Source organism: Gobio gobio, assembly GCF_949357685.1.
Source record: "Gobio gobio genome assembly, chromosome: 22".
NCBI lineage: Eukaryota > Metazoa > Chordata > Actinopteri > Cypriniformes > Gobionidae > Gobio > Gobio gobio.
Window position 1 is genome coordinate 48332364 of NC_137118.1, and position 20027 is coordinate 48352390.

The following is a 20027-nucleotide window of genomic DNA, read 5'->3' on the forward strand; positions in this document are numbered from 1 at the left end:
CTTGCTGAGGGTCTTAGAGTAGGGTCAGCACTTGCTGAGGGTCTTAGAGTAGGGTCAGCACATGCTGAGGGTCTTAGAGTAGGGTCAGCATATGCTGAGGGTCTTAGAGTAGGGTCAGCATATGCTGAGGGTCTTAGAGTAGGGTCAGCATATGCTGAGGGTCTTAGAGTAGGGTCAGCATATGCTGAGGGTCTTAGAGTAGGGTCAGCATATGCTGAGGGTCACAGAGCGGGGTCAGCATATGCTGAGGGTCACAGAGCGGGGTCAGCACATGCTGAGGGTCACAGAGCGGGGTCAGCGCATGCTGAGGGTCACAGAGCGGGGTCAGCACATGCTGAGGGTCACAGAGCGGGGTCAGCGCATGCTGAGGGTCACAGAGCGGGGTCATCACATGCTGAGGGTCACAGAGCGGGGTCAGCACATGCTGAGGGTCTAAGAGCGGGGTCATCACATGCTGAGGGTCACAGAAGTGGCCAACTTTCTGCAGAGTCAAGAGCTCCAGACCTCTAATCTTCTGTGGCCTTCAGATGAGCTCAAGAACAGTGTGTAGAGCTTCATGGAATGGGTTTCCATGGCCGAGCAGCTCATCCAAGCCTTACAGCACCAAGTGCAATGCAAAGCGTGGGATGCAGTGGGGTAAAGTGCGCCGCCACTGGACTCTGAGTGACCAATCACGCTTCTCTGTCTGAAAATCCCATGGACGAGTCTGGGTTTGGCGGTTGCCAGGAGAACGGGACTTGCCTGACTGCATTGTGCCAAGTGTAAAGTTTGGTGGAGGGGGGATTATGGGGTGGGGTTGTTTTTCAGGGGTTAGTTCCAGTGAAAGGAACTCCCAAGACATTTTGGACAATTTCATGCTCCCAACTTTGTGGGCCCAGTTTGGGGACGGCCCCTTCCTGTCCCAGCATGACTGACCAGTGCTCAAAGCGTCTCCATAAAGACATGGATGAGGAGTTTGGTGTGGAGGAACTGGAGTCCTGAGCTCAACCCGATAGAACAGCTTTGGGATGAATTGGAGCGGCGAGTTGAGGTCTTTATGAGGAAGAGCACATGTGGCATAAACATCAGCTCCTTAAAAACCCTTGATAATTGAAAACAAACACACAAAGCGACAACAAACAGGTCCGATCTCTGGGTCTGACTCTTATATAAGCGGGTCAGTGTGATCGGGTTCAGTAAGACGAGCGCTGCTCTTTGTTCATGTTTACAGAATCGCAGTTTCAGGGCTGCGGGGGGGAAGCTGCCGCACAAAGCAGTGAAATCCTGAGCATCTCTGATGTGTGTGTGTGTGTGTGAGAAGTACGACTATGAAAGACAACTCTCACTCTTTTCATTGTCCTTTAATCTTCGGGCTCAAATATCTGCTCGTCTGCTTACAGAGTTTCCTTTAGCATGACAGTGCTGATGAACACACACACACTCTCACACACACACACACACACACACACACACACACACACACACACACACACACACACACACACACACACACACACACACACTCACACACACACACACACACACACACACAGGCACTTACATACACACACTCACACACACACACACACACACACAGGCACTTACATACACACACACACACACACACACACACACACTCTCAGTGGAATGTGATCACGTGATCCATGTTGAGTTATTAAGACAAGAACGATAAACATTCAGAGCTTTAGACTGAACACAGATGCTCCCCTGAGTGTGTGTGTGTGTGTGTGTGTGAGTGTGTGTGTTGGGCGAGAGATCCAGACAGCGATATGGACAGTCATACACACTTCCGATGGACAAACAAACACAGGCGGGACGTTTGTTTACGCCCCGTGAGATCGGCCGTCTGGAGAGTCTGAGTCTGTTCATCTGTTTCTGATTTCAGGCAGAATTCCTTTGAATTCACTTCAGCTCTTTTATGCACAGATGAACTAATGCTGATGTCACGGTGTGTGTGTGTGTGTGTGTGTGTGTGTGTGTGTGGGGTGGGGGGTGTGTGTGTCCTGTCTCGTTCTACATGTTGTCTCTTCTTCTGGAGTCTCTCCATCATTGACCGACTCCGGTTTGATCATTAAAGGCTGAAAAGTTTCAGTGTGTGTGTGAGAGAGAGTGTGTGTGTGTGTGTGTGTGTGTGTGTGTGTGTGTGTGTGTGTGTGTGTGTGTGTGTGTTTGTGTGTTTGTGTGTGTGTGTGTGTGTGTGTGTGTGTGTGTGTGTGTGTGTGTGTGTGTGTGTGTGTGTGTGTGTGTGTGTGTGTGTGTGTGTGTGTGTGTGTGTGTGTGTGTGTGTGTGTGTGTGTGTGTGTGTGTGTGTGTGTGTGTGTGTGTGTGTGTGTGAGGTAATCAGAGCCATAGATATACATAATAAAGGCTAGATGTCTCGTCCGCACCTGGCGGCCATCTTGTCTCAGTCAGCTCGCTCACTCATAATCAGTGTTGGGGAAAGTTACTTTGAAAAGTAATGCATTACAATATTGCGTTACTCCCTTAAAAAGTAACTAATTGAGTTACTTAGTTACTTTTTTAAAAAAGTAATGCGTTACATTACTTTTGAGTTACTTTTTCTCACCTGGGCTGGGCTTGTTTTTGTTTATATAAAAAAGTGATATTTTTGTGCAGCGGTAAAGACCTCTTCATATTAAACTGTAAATAATGCGCCCCAGGCTGAGGTAAAGATGCAGATTCCCTCATGAACACTAGAGGGCGCAGCTCTGGAGAATGGAGAAGAGATGCAGGAGAAAAAAGTTACACCAATAAAAACAAAAAATCTAGTAATTTTCATCATCAAAGGTCAGCAGCAAGACATTGGTCAATTAAATATAAAGGTAGATTATGCAAAAAAATAGTTGTTTTATTTAACATTTAATTATTGGAGGTTTGCATAGTATTCTGATTTAGCATTTGACTGATTTTATTCATTTTGAGGAGGACAGAATCTTTATGGTGCAAGTGAGATAAATAAATGCTCACATTTAGTCTAGAACTACAATAACCATCATGTTCACACACACACACACACACACACACACACACACACACACACACACACACACACACCTCTGCACTAACTCAACATGAGGACAGGAGAGCTGTCAGTCAAACTAATGTGAAAAACTAAATCAGATATTTTGTTGTAAATGTGAAAAGTAATGTGTTACTTTACTAGTTACTTGGAAAAAGTGATATTATTACGCAACTCAAGTTACTTGTAATGCGTTTCCCCAACACTCACTCATTGTGTTTTAATGGTGCGTGTACTTTTTAAATAACCATAACTTGCTGAATTTTCTACTGATTTTCAAACTGTTTGGTTTGTTATAAACATCAGAGATATAGTTATGACACTGCATACTTATAAATAATTATTTATAATTTGTTCAAGTATCCAGAATTAAAGCCACGTTAATAACGTTTGTAAGAAACCAAACCATTTGTAAATCCGTCCAGATTTATATCTATGATCTATGATATATGATATATTTATGATCAGAGCTGCTAACACGAGCTCTTGAAGCTCCGCCCTCTTCCTGAGGGGAGCAGCAGCTCATTTGCATTTAAAGAGACACACACACAAACGGCGTGTTTTTGCTCAGCCTCAAAAAGTGACCATTTTAACGTTATAAACATGATCTGTGTGTGTGTGTGTGTGTGAGTGTGTGTGTGTGTGTGTGTGTGTGATGGGGTAGGTTTAGGGGCAGTGTGTGTGTGTGTGTGTGTGTGTGTGTGTGATGGGGTAGGTTTAGGGGCAGTGTGTGTGTGTGTGTGTGTGTGTGTGATGGGTAGGTTTAGGGGCAGTGTAAGGGGATAGAAAATACATTTTCATTTGCGGCTCGAACACACACAGAACCTGAGAAACATGCGGTCAGGGGAATCACGTCCTCTGATCTCAGACAAGCGGCTCATTATACACTCGCGGGTCTGTGACATCACGGTGACATCATCAGTGACCTCATCAGGTGTTCTTGCTGACCCGTGTGATTGGTCAGGATGGGCCTTGAGCAGGTGTGATGACACTGAGCGGCCCAGTAAAGCGCTGACACTCATTGCAGTCGTGAAGAGGCGTTTGCACAGAAGCCCTGAGGCGAAAACACCACTAAAGGCCTTACACTGTTACAGAAGATTCAGTTTCAGATGATGCTGTTCTTTTGAACTGTCAAAGTGGACGGTTTCCACAACAACATCAAGTGTTTTCAACTCTGTGTGTCAGATTCTCATATGAGAACGATTAGTGAAGGGTCATGTGACACGGTGTGTGTGAGTGTGTGTGTGTGTGTGTGTGTGTGTGTGTGTGTGTGATGGGTAGGTTTAGGGGCAGGGGCAGTGTGTGTGTGTGTGTGTGTGTGTGTGTGTGTGTGAGTGTGTGTGTGTGTGTGTGTGTGTGTGTGTGTGTGTGTGTGTGTGTGTGTGAGTGTGTGTGTGTGTGTGTGAGTGTGAGTGTGTGTGTGTGTGTGTGTGTGTGTGTGTGTGTGTGTGTGTGTGTGAGTGTGTGTGTGTGTGTGTGAGTGTGTGTGTGTGTGTGTGTGTGAGTGTGAGTGTGTGTGTGTGTGTGTGTGTGTGTGTGTGTGTGTGTGTGTGTGTGTGTGTGTGTGTGTGTGTGTGTGTGTGTGTGATGGGTAGGTTTAGGGGCAGGGGCAGTGTGTGTGTGTGTGTGTGTGTGTGTGTGTGTGTGTGTGTGTGTGTGTGTGTGTGTGTGTGTGTGTGTGTGTGAGTGTGTGTGTGTGTGTGTGTGTGTGATGGGGTAGGTTTAGGGGCAGTGTGTGTGTGTGTGTGTGTGTGTGTGTGTGATGGGGTAGGTTTAGGGGCAGTGTGTGTGTGTGTGTGTGTGTGTGTGATGGGTAGGTTTAGGGGCAGTGTAAGGGGATAGAAAATACAGTTTGTACGGTATAAAAACCATTACGCCTATGGAATGTCCTCACATTTCACAAAAACAAACGTGTGTGTGTGTATGTGTGTGTGTGTGTGTGTGTGTGTGTGTGTGTGTGTGTATGTGTGTGTGTGTGTGTGTGTGTGGGCATGTTTTTGTGAAATATAAGGACACAAATGTGTATAATGACATGGGTATTACAAAAAGAGGGTGAAATATGAGGACGTTCCCCATGTCCTCACTTTTCAAAATGCTTATAAATCACACAGAATGAGTTTTTTTCACAGAAAGTGAACTGCACAGTCTCCTGTGAGGGCTAGGTTTAGGGGCAGTGTGTGTGTGTGTGTGTGTGTGTGTGTGTGTGTGTGTGTGTGTGTGTGTGTGTGTGTGTGTGTGTGTGTGTGTGTGTGTGTGTGTGTGTGTGTGTGTGTGTGTGTGTGTGATGGGTAGGTTTAGGGTCAGTGTAAGGGGATAGAAAATACGGTTTGTACGGTATAAAAACCATTACGCCTATGGAATGTCCTTACATTTCACACAAACAAGGGTTGTGTGTGTGTGTGTGTGTGTGTGTGTGTGTGTGTGTGTGTGTGTGTGTGTGTGTGTGTGTGTGTGTGTGTGTGTGTGTGTGTGTGTGTGTGTGTGTGTGTGTGTGTGTGTGTGTGTGTGTGTGTGTGTGTGTGTGTGTGTGTGTGTGTGTGTGTGTGTGTGTGTGTGTGTGTGTGTGTGTGTGTGTGTGTGTGTGTGTGTGTGTGTGTGTGTGTGTGTGTGTGTGTGTGTGTGTGTGTGTGTGTGTGTGTGTGTGTGCATTGAGCCGGTTCCTCTGCCAGCCACTGTCCAGCTCTGATTGGTCGTTCATTGATATAATTATTGATTATTCATGATGCCTTCATGAGCTCCTATATCTAAAATACATAAACAACTTCTTAAATCAAGACATGTTTACTTCAGCAGCAAAAGGATTGAAGATTTTAAAAGGATAGTTCACCCAAAAATGACAATGACCCCATGATTTACTCTCCCTCAGCTCATCCTCTGTGTGTGACATTCATCTCTCAGACGAACACAATCACACTTATATTAATAAAGTCCTGGATAATCCAAGCTAGATGGATGGATGCACTTTTATGATGGACAGATGCACTTTTATGATGGACAGATGCACTTTTATGATGGATAGATGCACTTTTATGATGGACGGAGGCACTTTTATGATGGACGGAGGCACTTTTATGATGGACAGATGCACTTTTATGATGGATAGATGCACTTTTATGATGGATAGATGCACTTTTATGATGGATAGATGCACTTTTATGATGGATGGATGCACTTTTATGATGGATGGATGCACTTTTATGATGGATGGAGGCATTTTTATGATGGATGGATGCACTTTTATGATGGATGGATGCACTTTTATGATGTATAGATGCACTTTTATGATGGATGGATGCACTTTTATGATGGACAGATGCACTTTTATGATGTATAGATGCACTTTTATGATGGATGGATGCACTTTTATGATGGACAGATGCACTTTTATGATGGACTGATGCACTTTTATGATGGACTGATGCACTTTTATGATGGACTGATGCACTTTTATGATGGACAGATGCACTTTTATGATGGACTGATGCACTTTTATGATGGATAGATGCACTTTTATGATGGATGGATGCACTTTTATGATGGATGGATGCACTTTTATGATGGATGGAGGCATTTTTATGATGGATGGATGCACTTTTATGATGGATGGATGCACTTTTATGATGTATAGATGCACTTTTATGATGGATGGATGCACTTTTATGATGGACAGATGCACTTTTATGATGTATAGATGCACTTTTATGATGGATGGATGCACTTTTATGATGGACAGATGCACTTTTATGATGGACAGATGCACTTTTATGATGGATGGATGCACTTTTATGATGTATAGATGCACTTTTATGATGGATGGATGCACTTTTATGATGGACAGATGCACTTTTATGATGGACTGATGCACTTTTATGATGGACAGATGCACTTTTATGATGGACTGATGCACTTTTATGATGGACTGATGCACTTTTATGATGGACAGATGCACTTTTATGATGGACTGATGCACTTTTATGATGGACAGATGCACTTTTATGATGGACTGATGCACTTTTATGATGGACTGATGCACTTTTATGATGGATAGATGCACTTTTATGATGGACAGATGCACTTTTATGATGGACTGATGCACTTTTATGATGGACTGATGCACTTTTATGATGGACAGATGCACTTTTATGATGGACTGATGCACTTTTATGATGGACAGATGCACTTTTATGATGGATAGATGCACTTTTATGATGGACAGATGCACTTTTATGATGGACAGATGCACTTTTATGATGGACGGAGGCACTTTGATGATGGATAGATGCACTTTTATGATGGACGGAGGCACTTTTATGATGGACTGATGCACTTTTATGATGGACAGATGCACTTTTATGATGGACTGATGCACTTTTATGATGGACTGATGCACTTTTATGATGGACAGATGCACTTTTATGATGGACTGATGCACTTTTATGATGGACAGATGCACTTTTATGATGGATAGATGCACTTTTATGATGGACAGATGCACTTTTATGATGGACAGATGCACTTTTATGATGGATAGATGCACTTTTATGATGGACGGAGGCACTTTGATGATGGATAGATGCACTTTTATGATGGACAGATGCACTTTTATGATGGACGGAGGCACTTTGATGATGGATAGATGCACTTTTATGATGGACAGATGCACTTTTATGATGGACGGAGGCACTTTTATGATGGACTGATGCACTTTTATGATGGACTGATGCACTTTTATGATGGACAGATGCACTTTTATGATGGACTGATGCACTTTTATGATGGACAGATGCACTTTTATGATGTATAGATGCACTTTTATGATGGATGGATGCACTTTTATGATGGACAGATGCACTTTTATGATGGACAGATGCACTTTTATGATGGATGGATGCACTTTTATGATGTATAGATGCACTTTTATGATGGATGGATGCACTTTTATGATGGACAGATGCACTTTTATGATGGACTGATGCACTTTTATGATGGACAGATGCACTTTTATGATGGACTGATGCACTTTTATGATGGACTGATGCACTTTTATGATGGACAGATGCACTTTTATGATGGACTGATGCACTTTTATGATGGACAGATGCACTTTTATGATGGACTGATGCACTTTTATGATGGACTGATGCACTTTTATGATGGATGGATGCACTTTTATGATGGATAGATGCACTTTTATGATGGACAGATGCACTTTTATGATGGACTGATGCACTTTTATGATGGACAGATGCACTTTTATGATGGACTGATGCACTTTTATGATGGACAGATGCACTTTTATGATGGATAGATGCACTTTTATGATGGACAGATGCACTTTTATGATGGACAGATGCACTTTTATGATGGATAGATGCACTTTTATGATGGACGGAGGCACTTTGATGATGGATAGATGCACTTTTATGATGGACGGAGGCACTTTTATGATGGACTGATGCACTTTTATGATGGACAGATGCACTTTTATGATGGACTGATGCACTTTTATGATGGACTGATGCACTTTTATGATGGACAGATGCACTTTTATGATGGACTGATGCACTTTTATGATGGACAGATGCACTTTTATGATGGATAGATGCACTTTTATGATGGACAGATGCACTTTTATGATGGACAGATGCACTTTTATGATGGATAGATGCACTTTTATGATGGACGGAGGCACTTTGATGATGGATAGATGCACTTTTATGATGGACAGATGCACTTTTATGATGGACGGAGGCACTTTGATGATGGATAGATGCACTTTTATGATGGACAGATGCACTTTTATGATGGACGGAGGCACTTTTATGATGGACTGATGCACTTTTATGATGGACTGATGCACTTTTATGATGGACAGATGCACTTTTATGATGGACTGATGCACTTTTATGATGGACAGATGCACTTTTATGATGGACTGATGCACTTTTATGATGGACTGATGCACTTTTATGATGGACTGATGCACTTTTATGATGGACAGATGCACTTTTATGATGGACTGATGAACTTTTATGATGGACAGATGCACTTTTATGATGGATAGATGCACTTTTATGATGGACAGATGCACTTTTATGATGGACTGATGCACTTTTATGATGGACAGATGCACTTTTATGATGGACTGATGAACTTTTATGATGGACAGATGCACTTTTATGATGGATAGATGCACTTTTATGATGGACAGATGCACTTTTATGATGGACAGATGCACTTTTATGATGGACAGATGCACTTTTATGATGGACAGATGCACTTTTATGATGGATAGATGCACTTTTATGATAGACGGATGCACTTTTATGATGGATGGATGCACTTTTATGATGGACAGATGCACTTTTATGATAGACAGATGCACTTTTATGATGGATAGATGCACTTTTATGATGGACAGATGCACTTTTATGATGGATAGATGCACTTTTATGATAGACAGATGCACTTTTATGATGGATAGATGCACTTTTATGATGGACAGATGCTCTTTTATGATGGACAGATGCACTGTTATGGACTTCAAAACAGAAACATTCACTGTCATTATAAAGTGTGGAATATCCAGGACTTTATTAATATAACTCTGATTGTGTTCAGAGTTCATTCTGTGGTCCAGACCACATGTGAGATTCCTCAAACTCTGAACACATCTGACTATTGTCTAATCTGATCCAGTATTTGCACAACCTAAAAGTGATGTAATGTGTGTGACGTCAAAGGTAATTTGCAAGACGAAGCATTTCCTTTTCAGTTTATCATGCAAATCAATACAAGTTGTGTTTGTGTGTGTGTGTGTGTGTGATGATTGGGCCTAAAGAACACACCGCAGATGGCACAACACAGACCTTTTATTTAGGAAAATACTTCATAAATAGATTCACACAGTAGTTCATTATGCAAACATGGTGATAATAGTTCCTTCATATAGTAGTGGCGCTCACACATGACGTGTGTGTGTGTGTGTGTGTGGAAAGCAGAAGGGGCCGTGACTCAGACCGAGAGGAGGAAGCTCCTGTCAAACCTGCTTCTATTAATATCTGCAGTGATGATGTGCGCTTCCCTCAACAGGGCTTTCCTGTCTATCTTTATCCTCGCCTCATGAACAGCACCTGATATAGACGCCAGGGTCAAAGCTATTCCTGCGCCAGGCTGGAAATTTCTAAAAACAGACGAACAAACATGTGTGTGTGTGTTTGTGTGCGGAGCTAAACCTGATCAGCAGTCAAACGCCAACCAGTCTGAATGAATAAATCAATGATGGATAGGAAACCCAGATCAACAACAGGAAAGCGGCGCAGGTGTTCCAGTAAAAACACTTCCTCTGTCCGATGACATTCCTCGGGCTACACACACACACACACACACACACACACACACACTCGCTCTGTCTCTAGTGTTTGACCCTGTTTTGCATCTGACCAACAAATGGTCCTTTGCAATATGCAAACATTTAACAGGTACATTTCACTCCTATAATCACAAATCACAGGCGATAAAGTGCATGCAATATAATCAGTAGTGTTGTAGTACTCCAGACCAGTTTCTGAAAGTCTTGGTCTTGGTCTCAACCCCACAAAGTCTTGGTTTTGTCTTGGTCTCAACCCCACAAAGTCTTGGTCTTGGTCTCAACCCCACAAAGTCTTGGTCTTGTCTTGGTCTCAACCCCACGACAAGACCAAGACTTTGTGGGGTTGAGACCAAGAACTTGTGGGGTTGAGACCAAGACAAAACCAAGACTTTGTGGGGTTGAGACCAAGACAAAACCAAGACTTTGGTTTTGTCTTGGTCTCAACCCCACAAGTTCTTGGTCTCAACCCCACAAAGTCTTGTCTCGGTCTCGGACTTAGAGGACTCGGGATTTTATCTCAAGAGTCAAGACCACAACTGTAAGGATATCACTAAATTGCCGGTGCATTGTCCTGCTTAAAATGCAATTAATAACTTCTGTTACTGTGCTGACCGGTTCAAAATCAGATTAGCATCATTGTCTCAAAAATGCCTGGTCTTGGTCTTGTCTTGGTCTCTGTTTAGATGGTCTTGACTACAACACTAATAATCAGAAAGTGTAGTGTGACTGCCCGTGTCCAATACAGGGAACACTAGTTCCAGATCCCCCACGCATCACATCCTGAAACCCAGTGTCATGTGTGCGGTCAGGTGAGAGCACTCTGGTTTCTTTTCCTTCTTTGGTCGTCAAGCTTTGATGCCTCTTTTGAAGCGATGCCTCTTTGAGTGGCTGAGTTTGAGCGTGACGGCGAGCACCAGCGCCAGTCCCAGTGCCAGCACCACGATCACGCTTATCCACAGCACCTTCCCATCCGCGGACTGGCAGTGCTCCGCCCGCACCGCGCTCACGCCGATCTCCACGCTCTCCGAGTCTCTGGTGTACCAGCAGGTGGCACCAGCGAGGTCGGGCACGCTCAGCCGGTTCTGCTGGAGGAGCGAGAGGAGGTGTGGGTTCCTGCAGCAGGACAGCGGGTTGGAGCCCAGGTATAATGTTCTGAGCGTTTTCTGCAAGGCGATGACCGTCCCGGATGCAAGAGTGACCAAGCTGTTGTTCTGCAGGTTCAAGGACTCCAGGGAGGATTCTCCGCTCCACAGAGAGACACCTGTGAGCCGGTTCACCGACAGATCCAGGGACTTCAGCTTCCGGAAGAGGCTGAAGTCCAGGTCTAGGGATTGCATCTGGTTTCCCTTTAGCGAGAGATGGCAGAGGGACGTCTCCAGACCGGAGAGGGACGAGGAGCCGACGTCCATGCCGGGGTTCTGGGACAAATCCAGGATGAGGAGCGGACTGCCTTGGAACGATCCCGCCGGGATGGAAAACAACCCGTTCTCCGAGAGGTACACAAACCTCAGGGTCGGGATGGAGGAGAGCTGGACGCATCCTCCACTCGGACCCTCCAGAGGAGGACAAACGCTGAGCTGGTTTTGCTGAAGATGGAGGCTCTGGATGCTCGGGAGCCTTGAGAAACCGTCCAGCGTTTGGAGAGCGTTCCCCTCCAAGTGCAGAACCTTTAACGCGGCCAGCGCGTCCAAGCCGAAGGAGAAGTTCTGCAGATTGTTGGAGCTGATGTCCAGGGTCTTCAAAGAGTTCAGCCCATCCACGCCGAAGCTCTCCAAACAGTTATTACTGATGTTCAGGCTCTCCAGAGCAGTCATACTGCGGAAGAACGCGGATGGGATCGCTTTGAGCTGGTTGTAGCTCAAGTCCAAGTAGAGCAAGCTGGGAAGATCCTGGTGCCTCTTATTGGCGCAGAGGGAAAGAGGTTTATCGGGATCGGTCAACAGATACCCGCCGTCCTTCAGGTTCTCCAGCTCTTCCAGCGGACCGGAGCAGTTCACGCTCCTCAGGAGGTTTCTGGACAAGTCCAGGTATATGAGTTTGCTCCTCTGCGGGAGGACGGGGAAGTAGAGGAGTTTGTTTTCCCTCAGGTCCAGATGCTGAAGCTCGAACTCCTGATCCGACTCGTCGGCCTGGAAGTTAGTCAAGCTGTTTTTGCTCAAGTTCAGAGTCTTGAGCCGATTGAGGTTGAAGTCCGTGATGCACGAAATGGAGTTCATGGACAAATCGAGCTCGGAGAGACCCGTTAAGGACTCGAAGGCGCCTTCTTCGATCTCGATGATGACGTTGTTGTGTAGGTCGATGTTTGTTAACGCCTGAGATCCGTTGAACGTGCCTCGGCCTATTTTCGTGATGCTGTTCCCATTTAAGGAGAGGTGGGCGAGCGCTGGGGCGTCCCTCAGGAAGTAGTCGCTCATATCCGTGAACAAGCCGTTTCCCGACAGGTCCAGTCGGCGGACGGATGTGAGCGGGCCGATGTGTGTGTTCAGCGCCGCGTAGATGTACAGCGAGTTCCCCGACAGATCCAGCTCCTCCAGACGGCTCATGTCCTGGAAGAGACCCGGCTGGATGAACTGGATCTTGTTTCCGTGAAGGTCCAGATGGCGGACGCTGGAGGACGGCGGCAGCTCGCGGCCCGTGAGGTTCTGGAGGAGGTTTTGGGACAGGTCCAGCCGGTGGATGGTGGCCGGGAGTTGCGGAGGGATCCTCCGGAGGTTCAGACGGCTGCAGTCGACGTCCTCCTGGAGCTGAGGGCGACAGGAAAGAAACGTTAATTCACCACTGCGCGGTTTCCGGGAATATTTCAACACAATGAACCCGTGTTTGCCTGACGTATGACTGAAGTACGGTGGCCCAGTAGTGCACAACACAACGAAATATAAAAGCAAACATAAGTTCACAACACAACGAAATCAAGCCACAGCACAACGAAATCAAGCCACAGCACAACGAGATCAAGCCACAACGAATCAAGCCACAACACAACGAAATCAAGCCACAACACAACGAAATCAAGCCACAGCACAACGAAATCAAGCCACAACACAACGGAATCAAGCCACAACGAATCAAGCCACAACACAACGGAATCAAGCCACAACGAATCAAGCCACAACACAACGGAATAAAGCCACAACACAACAGAATCAAGCCACAACACAACGGAATCAAGCCACAACACAACGGAATCAAGCCACAACACAAAGGAATCAAGCCACAATGAATCAAGCCACAACACAACGAAATAAAGCCACAACACAACAGAATCAAGCCACAACACAACGGAATCAAGCCACAACACAACGGAATCAAGCCACAACACAAAGGAATCAAGCCACAATGAATCAAGCCACAACACAACGGAATCAAGCCACAACACAACAAAATCAAGCCACAACACAACGAAATCAAACCACAACACAACAAAATCAAGCCACAACACAACAAAATCAAGCCACAACACAACGGAAATGCTCCCAACCACTCGGGGGCACTCGGAGCGGGGTAAAGTTGCCACTGTTCTATAGAGTCGGCAATCTTACAAAGAAATCAATACCACAATTAGTTTTAACAGTATGTAGGCTAAACATTGTTTATCGATATGAAATATTAATTTAAAATTACCTACATGCATTATAGCTGCATATTTATGCTCTAGAATGTGCTTTGACCCGATACCACGGCGCTAAGGGAACGTCTGCCAATTCCACGAAGTGGTTGAAACGTATAATTTGTATGAATTAAAACTGCTTTTAACATTTGTTAAAATTCCACCGCTTGATTGTATAGGTAAAACTGACATAATAATGCACAACACAACATTGGAATTTGAAAATTTAAAAAAAAGTTAATTTAATTCATACAAATTATATGTCTCAACTTGGTGGAATTGGCAGACGCTCCCTTAGCGCCGTGATATCGGGTCAAAGCGTTCTTGAGTATAAATATGCAGCATTATTGCACGTTGGTGATTTTAAATTGTTGTGTACAGTGTTGTGGCTTGATATTGTTGTGTTGTGGCTTGATATTGTGGCTTGATATCGTTGTGTTGTGGCTTGATATCGTTGTGTTGTGGCTTGATTTCATTGTGTTGTGGATTTTTCGTTGTGTTGTGGCTTGATTTCGTTGTGTTGTGGCTTGATTTTGTTGTGTTGTGGCTTGATTTCGTTGTGTTGTGGATTTTTCGTTGTGTTGTGTGATTTTGTTGTGTTGTGGCTTGATATTGTTGTGTTGTGGCTTGATATTGTTGTGTTGTGGCTTGATTTTGTTGTGTTGTGGCTTGATTTCGTTGTGTTGTGAACTTATGTGTTTTTTAAATGTCGTTGTGTTGTGAACTTATGTGTGTTTTTTAAATGTCGTTGTGTTGGCACTACTGGGCCACCGTACTGAAGCCTGTGCAGGGCTTTCCCTCGTCTCTGGGACTGACCCTCCGTTTCCGAGAGGATGGAGACATAATGGATGTTTCATCTACACTTCCTGACCGATGTCCAATCACACGCTCAGAGGAGATTTCCTGCCCTGAACTCACTGACCTGCTATGATCAGTTCATCAGAAGGCATGATTCTCCCCAAGATGACTCATTTTGTGTTCGCTGGCATAAAGTTCATGAGCACTGCAAAATATGCTTTTCTTACTCAGTGTTTTTGTCTGGTTTCCAGTCCAAATATCGAAAACATCTTCAATCTAGACATTTGTTCTTGTTTGCTGGAAGTTTTTATCTTAAAACCAGTGAAATGATCTGCCAATGAGGTCAGAAAAATAATAATCATTCTGTTTGAGATCTCATTAAATCCCAAACAGAAATACAGCAGATCATTTTTCTGTTTTTAAGATAAAAACTCACTTCATTTTGATTTTTTCCCTCCCTCAAAAACAAGAAAAATATCTTTATGTAATTTTCCATATCTGGTAAAAGCATCTTTATTTAAGAATCTTTATATATTTGGACTGGAAACAAGTAAATATTAATATTTAAAGCACAGTTAAAGATGTATAACCTGTGACGTCTGCTGTTATATATGCTTTTTTAATTATTATTATTAATCTGTTATTAATTGGTTTTGGTGTATTTATTAGTCCTTTTAGACCATTGTACAGCACATTGGTCAACTGTGGTTGTTTTAAATTGTGCTTTATAAATAAATTGAGATTGAGACGTAAGAAAATCTATACGTTTTATAGACCCGGAGTCTCTAGTTATCATATAGAGCTATAAAATAATTATGGATTTAATGAGAACGTCTCGTTTTCCAGCACAAATATCTAAAAAATCTTCAAATCTAGATGCTTTTACTGCTGGAAAATTAAATCAAGTTTTTATCTTAAAACCAGTGAAATGATCTGCCAATGAGGTCAGAAAAATAATAATCATTCTGTTTGAGATCTCATTAAATCCCAAACAGAAATACAGCAGATCATTTTTCTGTTTTTAAGATTAAAAACCCACTTCATTTTGATTTTTTCCCTCCCTCAAAACAAGAAAAAATATCTTTATGTAATTTTCCATATCTGGTAAAAGCATCTTTATTTAAGAATCTTTATATATTTGGACTGGAAACAAGTAAACATTAATATTTAAAGCACAGTTAAAGATGTATAGCCTATGGTTTGTGACGTCTGCTGCTTTTTTAATTATTATCATTCTTCTGTTATTAATTGGTTTTGGTGTATTTATTAGTCCTTTTAGACCATTGTACAGCACATTGGTCAACTGTGGTTGTTTTAAATTGTGCTTTATAAATAAATTGAGATTGAGTAGTAAGAAAATCTATACGTTTTATAGACCCGGAGTCTTTAGTTATCATATAGAGATATAAAATAATTATGGATTTAATGAGAACGTCTCATTTTCCAGCACACATTCTTAAATCAAGACACATTTACTGGAGATATTGAGCCTGAATTATGAAAATGAAGTGAGTTTGAGCTTAAAACAAGAACAAATATCTGCCAATGGAGAATTCAAAGGGAAAACATTGGCAGATTTGTTCTTGTTTTAATCTCAAACTCACTTCATTTTAATGCATTTTTCAGACAACAAGAGAAAAACGGCAAATAATGATTTGCATTTCAAGATTAGAGCAAATCTTCAGAAATTCAAAAAGCAAAATTCAGTCTATCTGAGAAAAAACTAAACCCGTGATCAGTTTCTGAAGGAGAGGCATTGAGCACACACTCTCACACACACACACACACACACACAGACGGCTGAACTCACTCACCACTCGACAGGGCGATGCTTCGGCCGGACGTCTGTATGGCGAAACCTGCTGGACCACGAGCATCAGTATCCAGAGACGCGGGCCCATCATGCTGCACACACACACACACACACACACACATGACATCACCGTGACATCACAGCTTCTGTTTTTAACCCGTCTGATGAAGTGGAAACATGATCTAGTTCCTGCGCTCTGATATTTGACAGAACACACCCACGTGTCAGAAATATTAAAGGTTAATCATCGTTTCCACATTGTGTTGAATTTATCAGAACGAATCCAGCGATTACTCATCAGAAAACTAAACATGCGACACATCTCCAGCACAGATGTTTCACAGTCATAAACACACTCATGATTCAGATTCAACCGTAACGCAGATCAAAACAATAGCAGAGCTCATCAGTTCTGAAGCCAGGTTTAGCTGTAGTTTCAAAAGATTTCATCAAGATATTCAGACTTAATTATGAAAATGAAGTGAGTTTGAGCTTAAACTAGAACACATATCTGCCAATGGAGACAGAAAGATAATCTGATTTATTGTTTCTGTCCCAAAAAGATTGTTTTTCTGACTCCTTTGGCAGATATTTGTTCTTTTTTAAAGCAAAAAACAAGAAAAATATATAAAGTTTTCCTTATCTAGTAAAAGCATCTTGATTTACATTTTTTTTTTTAGATATTAGGACTGGAAACAAGACAAAAATAGTAAGTAAGAACAGCTTTTGTGCACTGTTTTATAGACCCGGAGTCTCTTCTTATCATATAGAGCTATACAATAATTATGTATTAATAATTATTTAATGAGAAAGTCTCATTTTCCAGCACACATTCTTAAATCAAGACACATTTACTGAAGATATTCAGACTTAATTATGAAAATGAAGTGAGTTTGAGCTTAAAACTAGAACAAATATCTGCCAATGGAGACAGAAAGATAAACTGATTTATTGTTTCTGTCCCAAAAAGATTGTTTTTCTGACTCCTCTGGCAGATATTTGTTCTTGTTTAAAGCAAAAAAAACAAAAAACAAGAAAAAATATATAACATTGTCCTTATCTAGTAAAAACATTTCTTTTAAATATATATTAGGACTGGAAACAAGACAAAAATACTAAGTAAGTAGATAGACCCGGAGTCTCTACTTATCATATAGAGCTATACAATAATTATGGATTTAATGAGAATGTCTTGTTTTCCAGCACACATTCTTAAATCAAGACACATTTACTGAAGATATTCAGACTTAATTATGAAATTGAGGTTTGAGCTTAAAACTAGAACAAATATCTGCCAATGGAGACAGAAAGATAAACTGAATTCAGAGGGAAAACACTGAGGAAGATATTTGTTCATGTTTTAATCTCAAACTGATCCAGAGCATGGTGTGCAGTGTGTGTGTGTGTGTGTGTGTGTGTGTGTGTGTGTGTGTGTGTGTGTGTGTGTGTGTGTTCTGTAGTGGTTGTGTGTGTCATCTCAGTAGTGTGTTACCTCAGTAGTGCGCTTGTCCAGTGCTCTTCTCTCTCATGCTGCTCTCCTCAGTGTGTGATTGCAGATCAGGACACACACACACACACACACTCTCTCTCTCTCTCTCTCTCTCTCTCTCTCTCTGCTCCGACACATCCTGTGAGAATATCCTGCAAATACTCTTGTTTTTTCCTTCTGAGTTCTGAGTTCAAGGCTTGGGATTGGTTAGATCGGACAGACCTCTCCTCCCTCTCTCTCTCCCTCTCCCTCTCTCTCTCTCTCTCTCTCTCTCTCTCTCTCTCTCTCGCTCTGTTCCTAAAACACACAGCTGTACTGTAAATTCGTAGTAAATTAACATACACACTTTTTCCACCACCTTGTCGTGTTTCATCGCTCATGTAAGCGTTAGTCATTCTGTGTTTGTTTACCGTTTCTTTCAGTTTTCTATTTGTTTTTTTGATAGCATTAATTTGTGATTAGAATCGTTTCCCCCACTTTATTGTCTTTTTTAGAGGTACTTTACAACATTTAGTCTCGTTGATGAAGTCCGCATCATTAGTCTCGTATTTGATGAGGTTCGCGTCATCGATTCTGAAATAAACGGCTGATTATTGACTAGTATTGCGCATGCGTGGCGAATAGCGAGTTAACAGCGTTTAAAATAAACCGGGTGTGTAATTAAAGGAAATCGCTGTGTCACAGAGTTTGTGTGTGTCATAGTGTGTGTGTGTGTGTGTGTGTGTGTGTGTGTGTGTGTGTGTCTCATATGACCGTGTGTTCCCGCCGCGTCTTCAGGGATTCCCGGGAATCATTGAGGAGGATTCCCGCGGGAAAACTCGCGCTCTTTCCTCAAGCGCTTTGCTTTTGGTTTTTATTTCCGTTTCTCCGTCAAGGCAGCCCACATGAAAAAATACTATAGTATATTATAGTAAAATTACTCTAGTAAATACTATAGTGTTTTTGAACCGTACTATAGCAAGTATAGCCTACTACAGTAAATTAACAAAGTGTAGTAAATACTATAATATACTACAATATACTGTAGTATCTTTACTATAGTATGGTTCAAAAACACTATAGTATTTACTAGAGTAATTTTACTATATATACTAGAGTATTTTTTCATGTGGGAGAAAACAGCAACTCGGATCGTTTTGAAATAAATTGTTTTATTATGTACTAGTACAAAACGCACAGCTGACATGTTTATACTGTGCAGTTGTGTAATACACTACAACAATACACTCATTGTCAACAGAACACTGAGAAAATAGTTAATTTGCTAATGACAGAACAAGATAAATAAGATTGGAAGAAAAATCACATTATTTGTGTTTGTCAGGTCAGTGAAGGCACTTTTAAAGATATTTATTGTCATCTAGTGAAATTCGTATTATTCTGTGATATTTCTTAACTGTTTAGACGAACTATTTTTATGCTAATGAGCGCACGATCTCTCTGTTTACAGGATAAGGATTTGATGACGACACCAGCGCGCCATCTACAGGTCAGATTCTGTTTTACATCACAAGAAAGACAGGGGCATTAGAAACAATACATGTAAATAAAAGAATGCACAAAAGACAATAAAAATAAGGGTTACACTTTATTTTAAGGTGTCATTGTAATTATATATTTAAGTGATTAATATTAATGAACTACATGTAGCCTATAGGGTTTGGTTGCATGTAGTAATTTATTGTTATTACTGTGGTTAGTACATGTAACATAGGCCTATGGACACTGTAAAATAAAGAGTTACCAAAATAAGCAATGGGAGTCAATTCACATTAATAATAATAATAATAATAATAATAAACAAGATAAAAACAATTTCACATAAAATAATGTAGTGTAGGTGATGATAACGTGACAAATACTAGTGTAAAGTGTCATGAAGTGTTCAAGTAGATAAATAAAACACTTATGATGGAAATAACTCTGGAC

General features: G+C 42.0%; 1 protein-coding gene across 6 annotated transcripts; it reads right to left on the reverse strand.

Annotated features, from left to right (window-relative positions):
• Positions 1–9874: 9874 nt before the first annotated feature.
• Positions 9875–18221, reverse strand: lrrc32 (leucine rich repeat containing 32). 6 transcript variants are annotated; one of them, XM_079804966.1, is made up of 4 exons: positions 18102–18221; positions 16611–16701; positions 10842–13135; positions 9875–10661 (listed from the first exon to the last, which is right to left on the reverse strand). In XM_079804966.1, the coding sequence occupies exons 2-3, from the start codon at positions 16698–16700 to the stop codon at positions 11237–11239; spliced, it is 1989 nt and encodes a 662-aa protein (XP_079661092.1). In that variant the 5' UTR covers position 16701; positions 18102–18221; the 3' UTR covers positions 9875–10661; positions 10842–11236. The 6 variants fall into 6 exon arrangements, with proteins under 6 accessions (XP_079661092.1, XP_079661095.1, XP_079661091.1 ...); XM_079804969.1 differs by having other exon boundaries at positions 9875–10633; positions 11086–13135; positions 18102–18220; XM_079804965.1 differs by having other exon boundaries at positions 9875–10594; positions 11043–13135; positions 18102–18220.
• Between the last annotated feature and the right edge of the window lie 1806 nt (positions 18222–20027).

Bases quoted from the DNA above. Each gene is read 5' to 3' on its own strand.
- lrrc32 (XM_079804966.1), bottom strand. From the start codon at position 16,700: ATGATGGGCCCGCGTCTCTGGATACTGATGCTCGTGGTCCAGCAGGTT. The intron at 13,136-16,610 runs GTGAGTGAGTTC...TGTCGCCCTCAG, and splicing joins AAGCATCGCCCTGTCGAGTG to CTCCAGGAGGACGTCGACTG.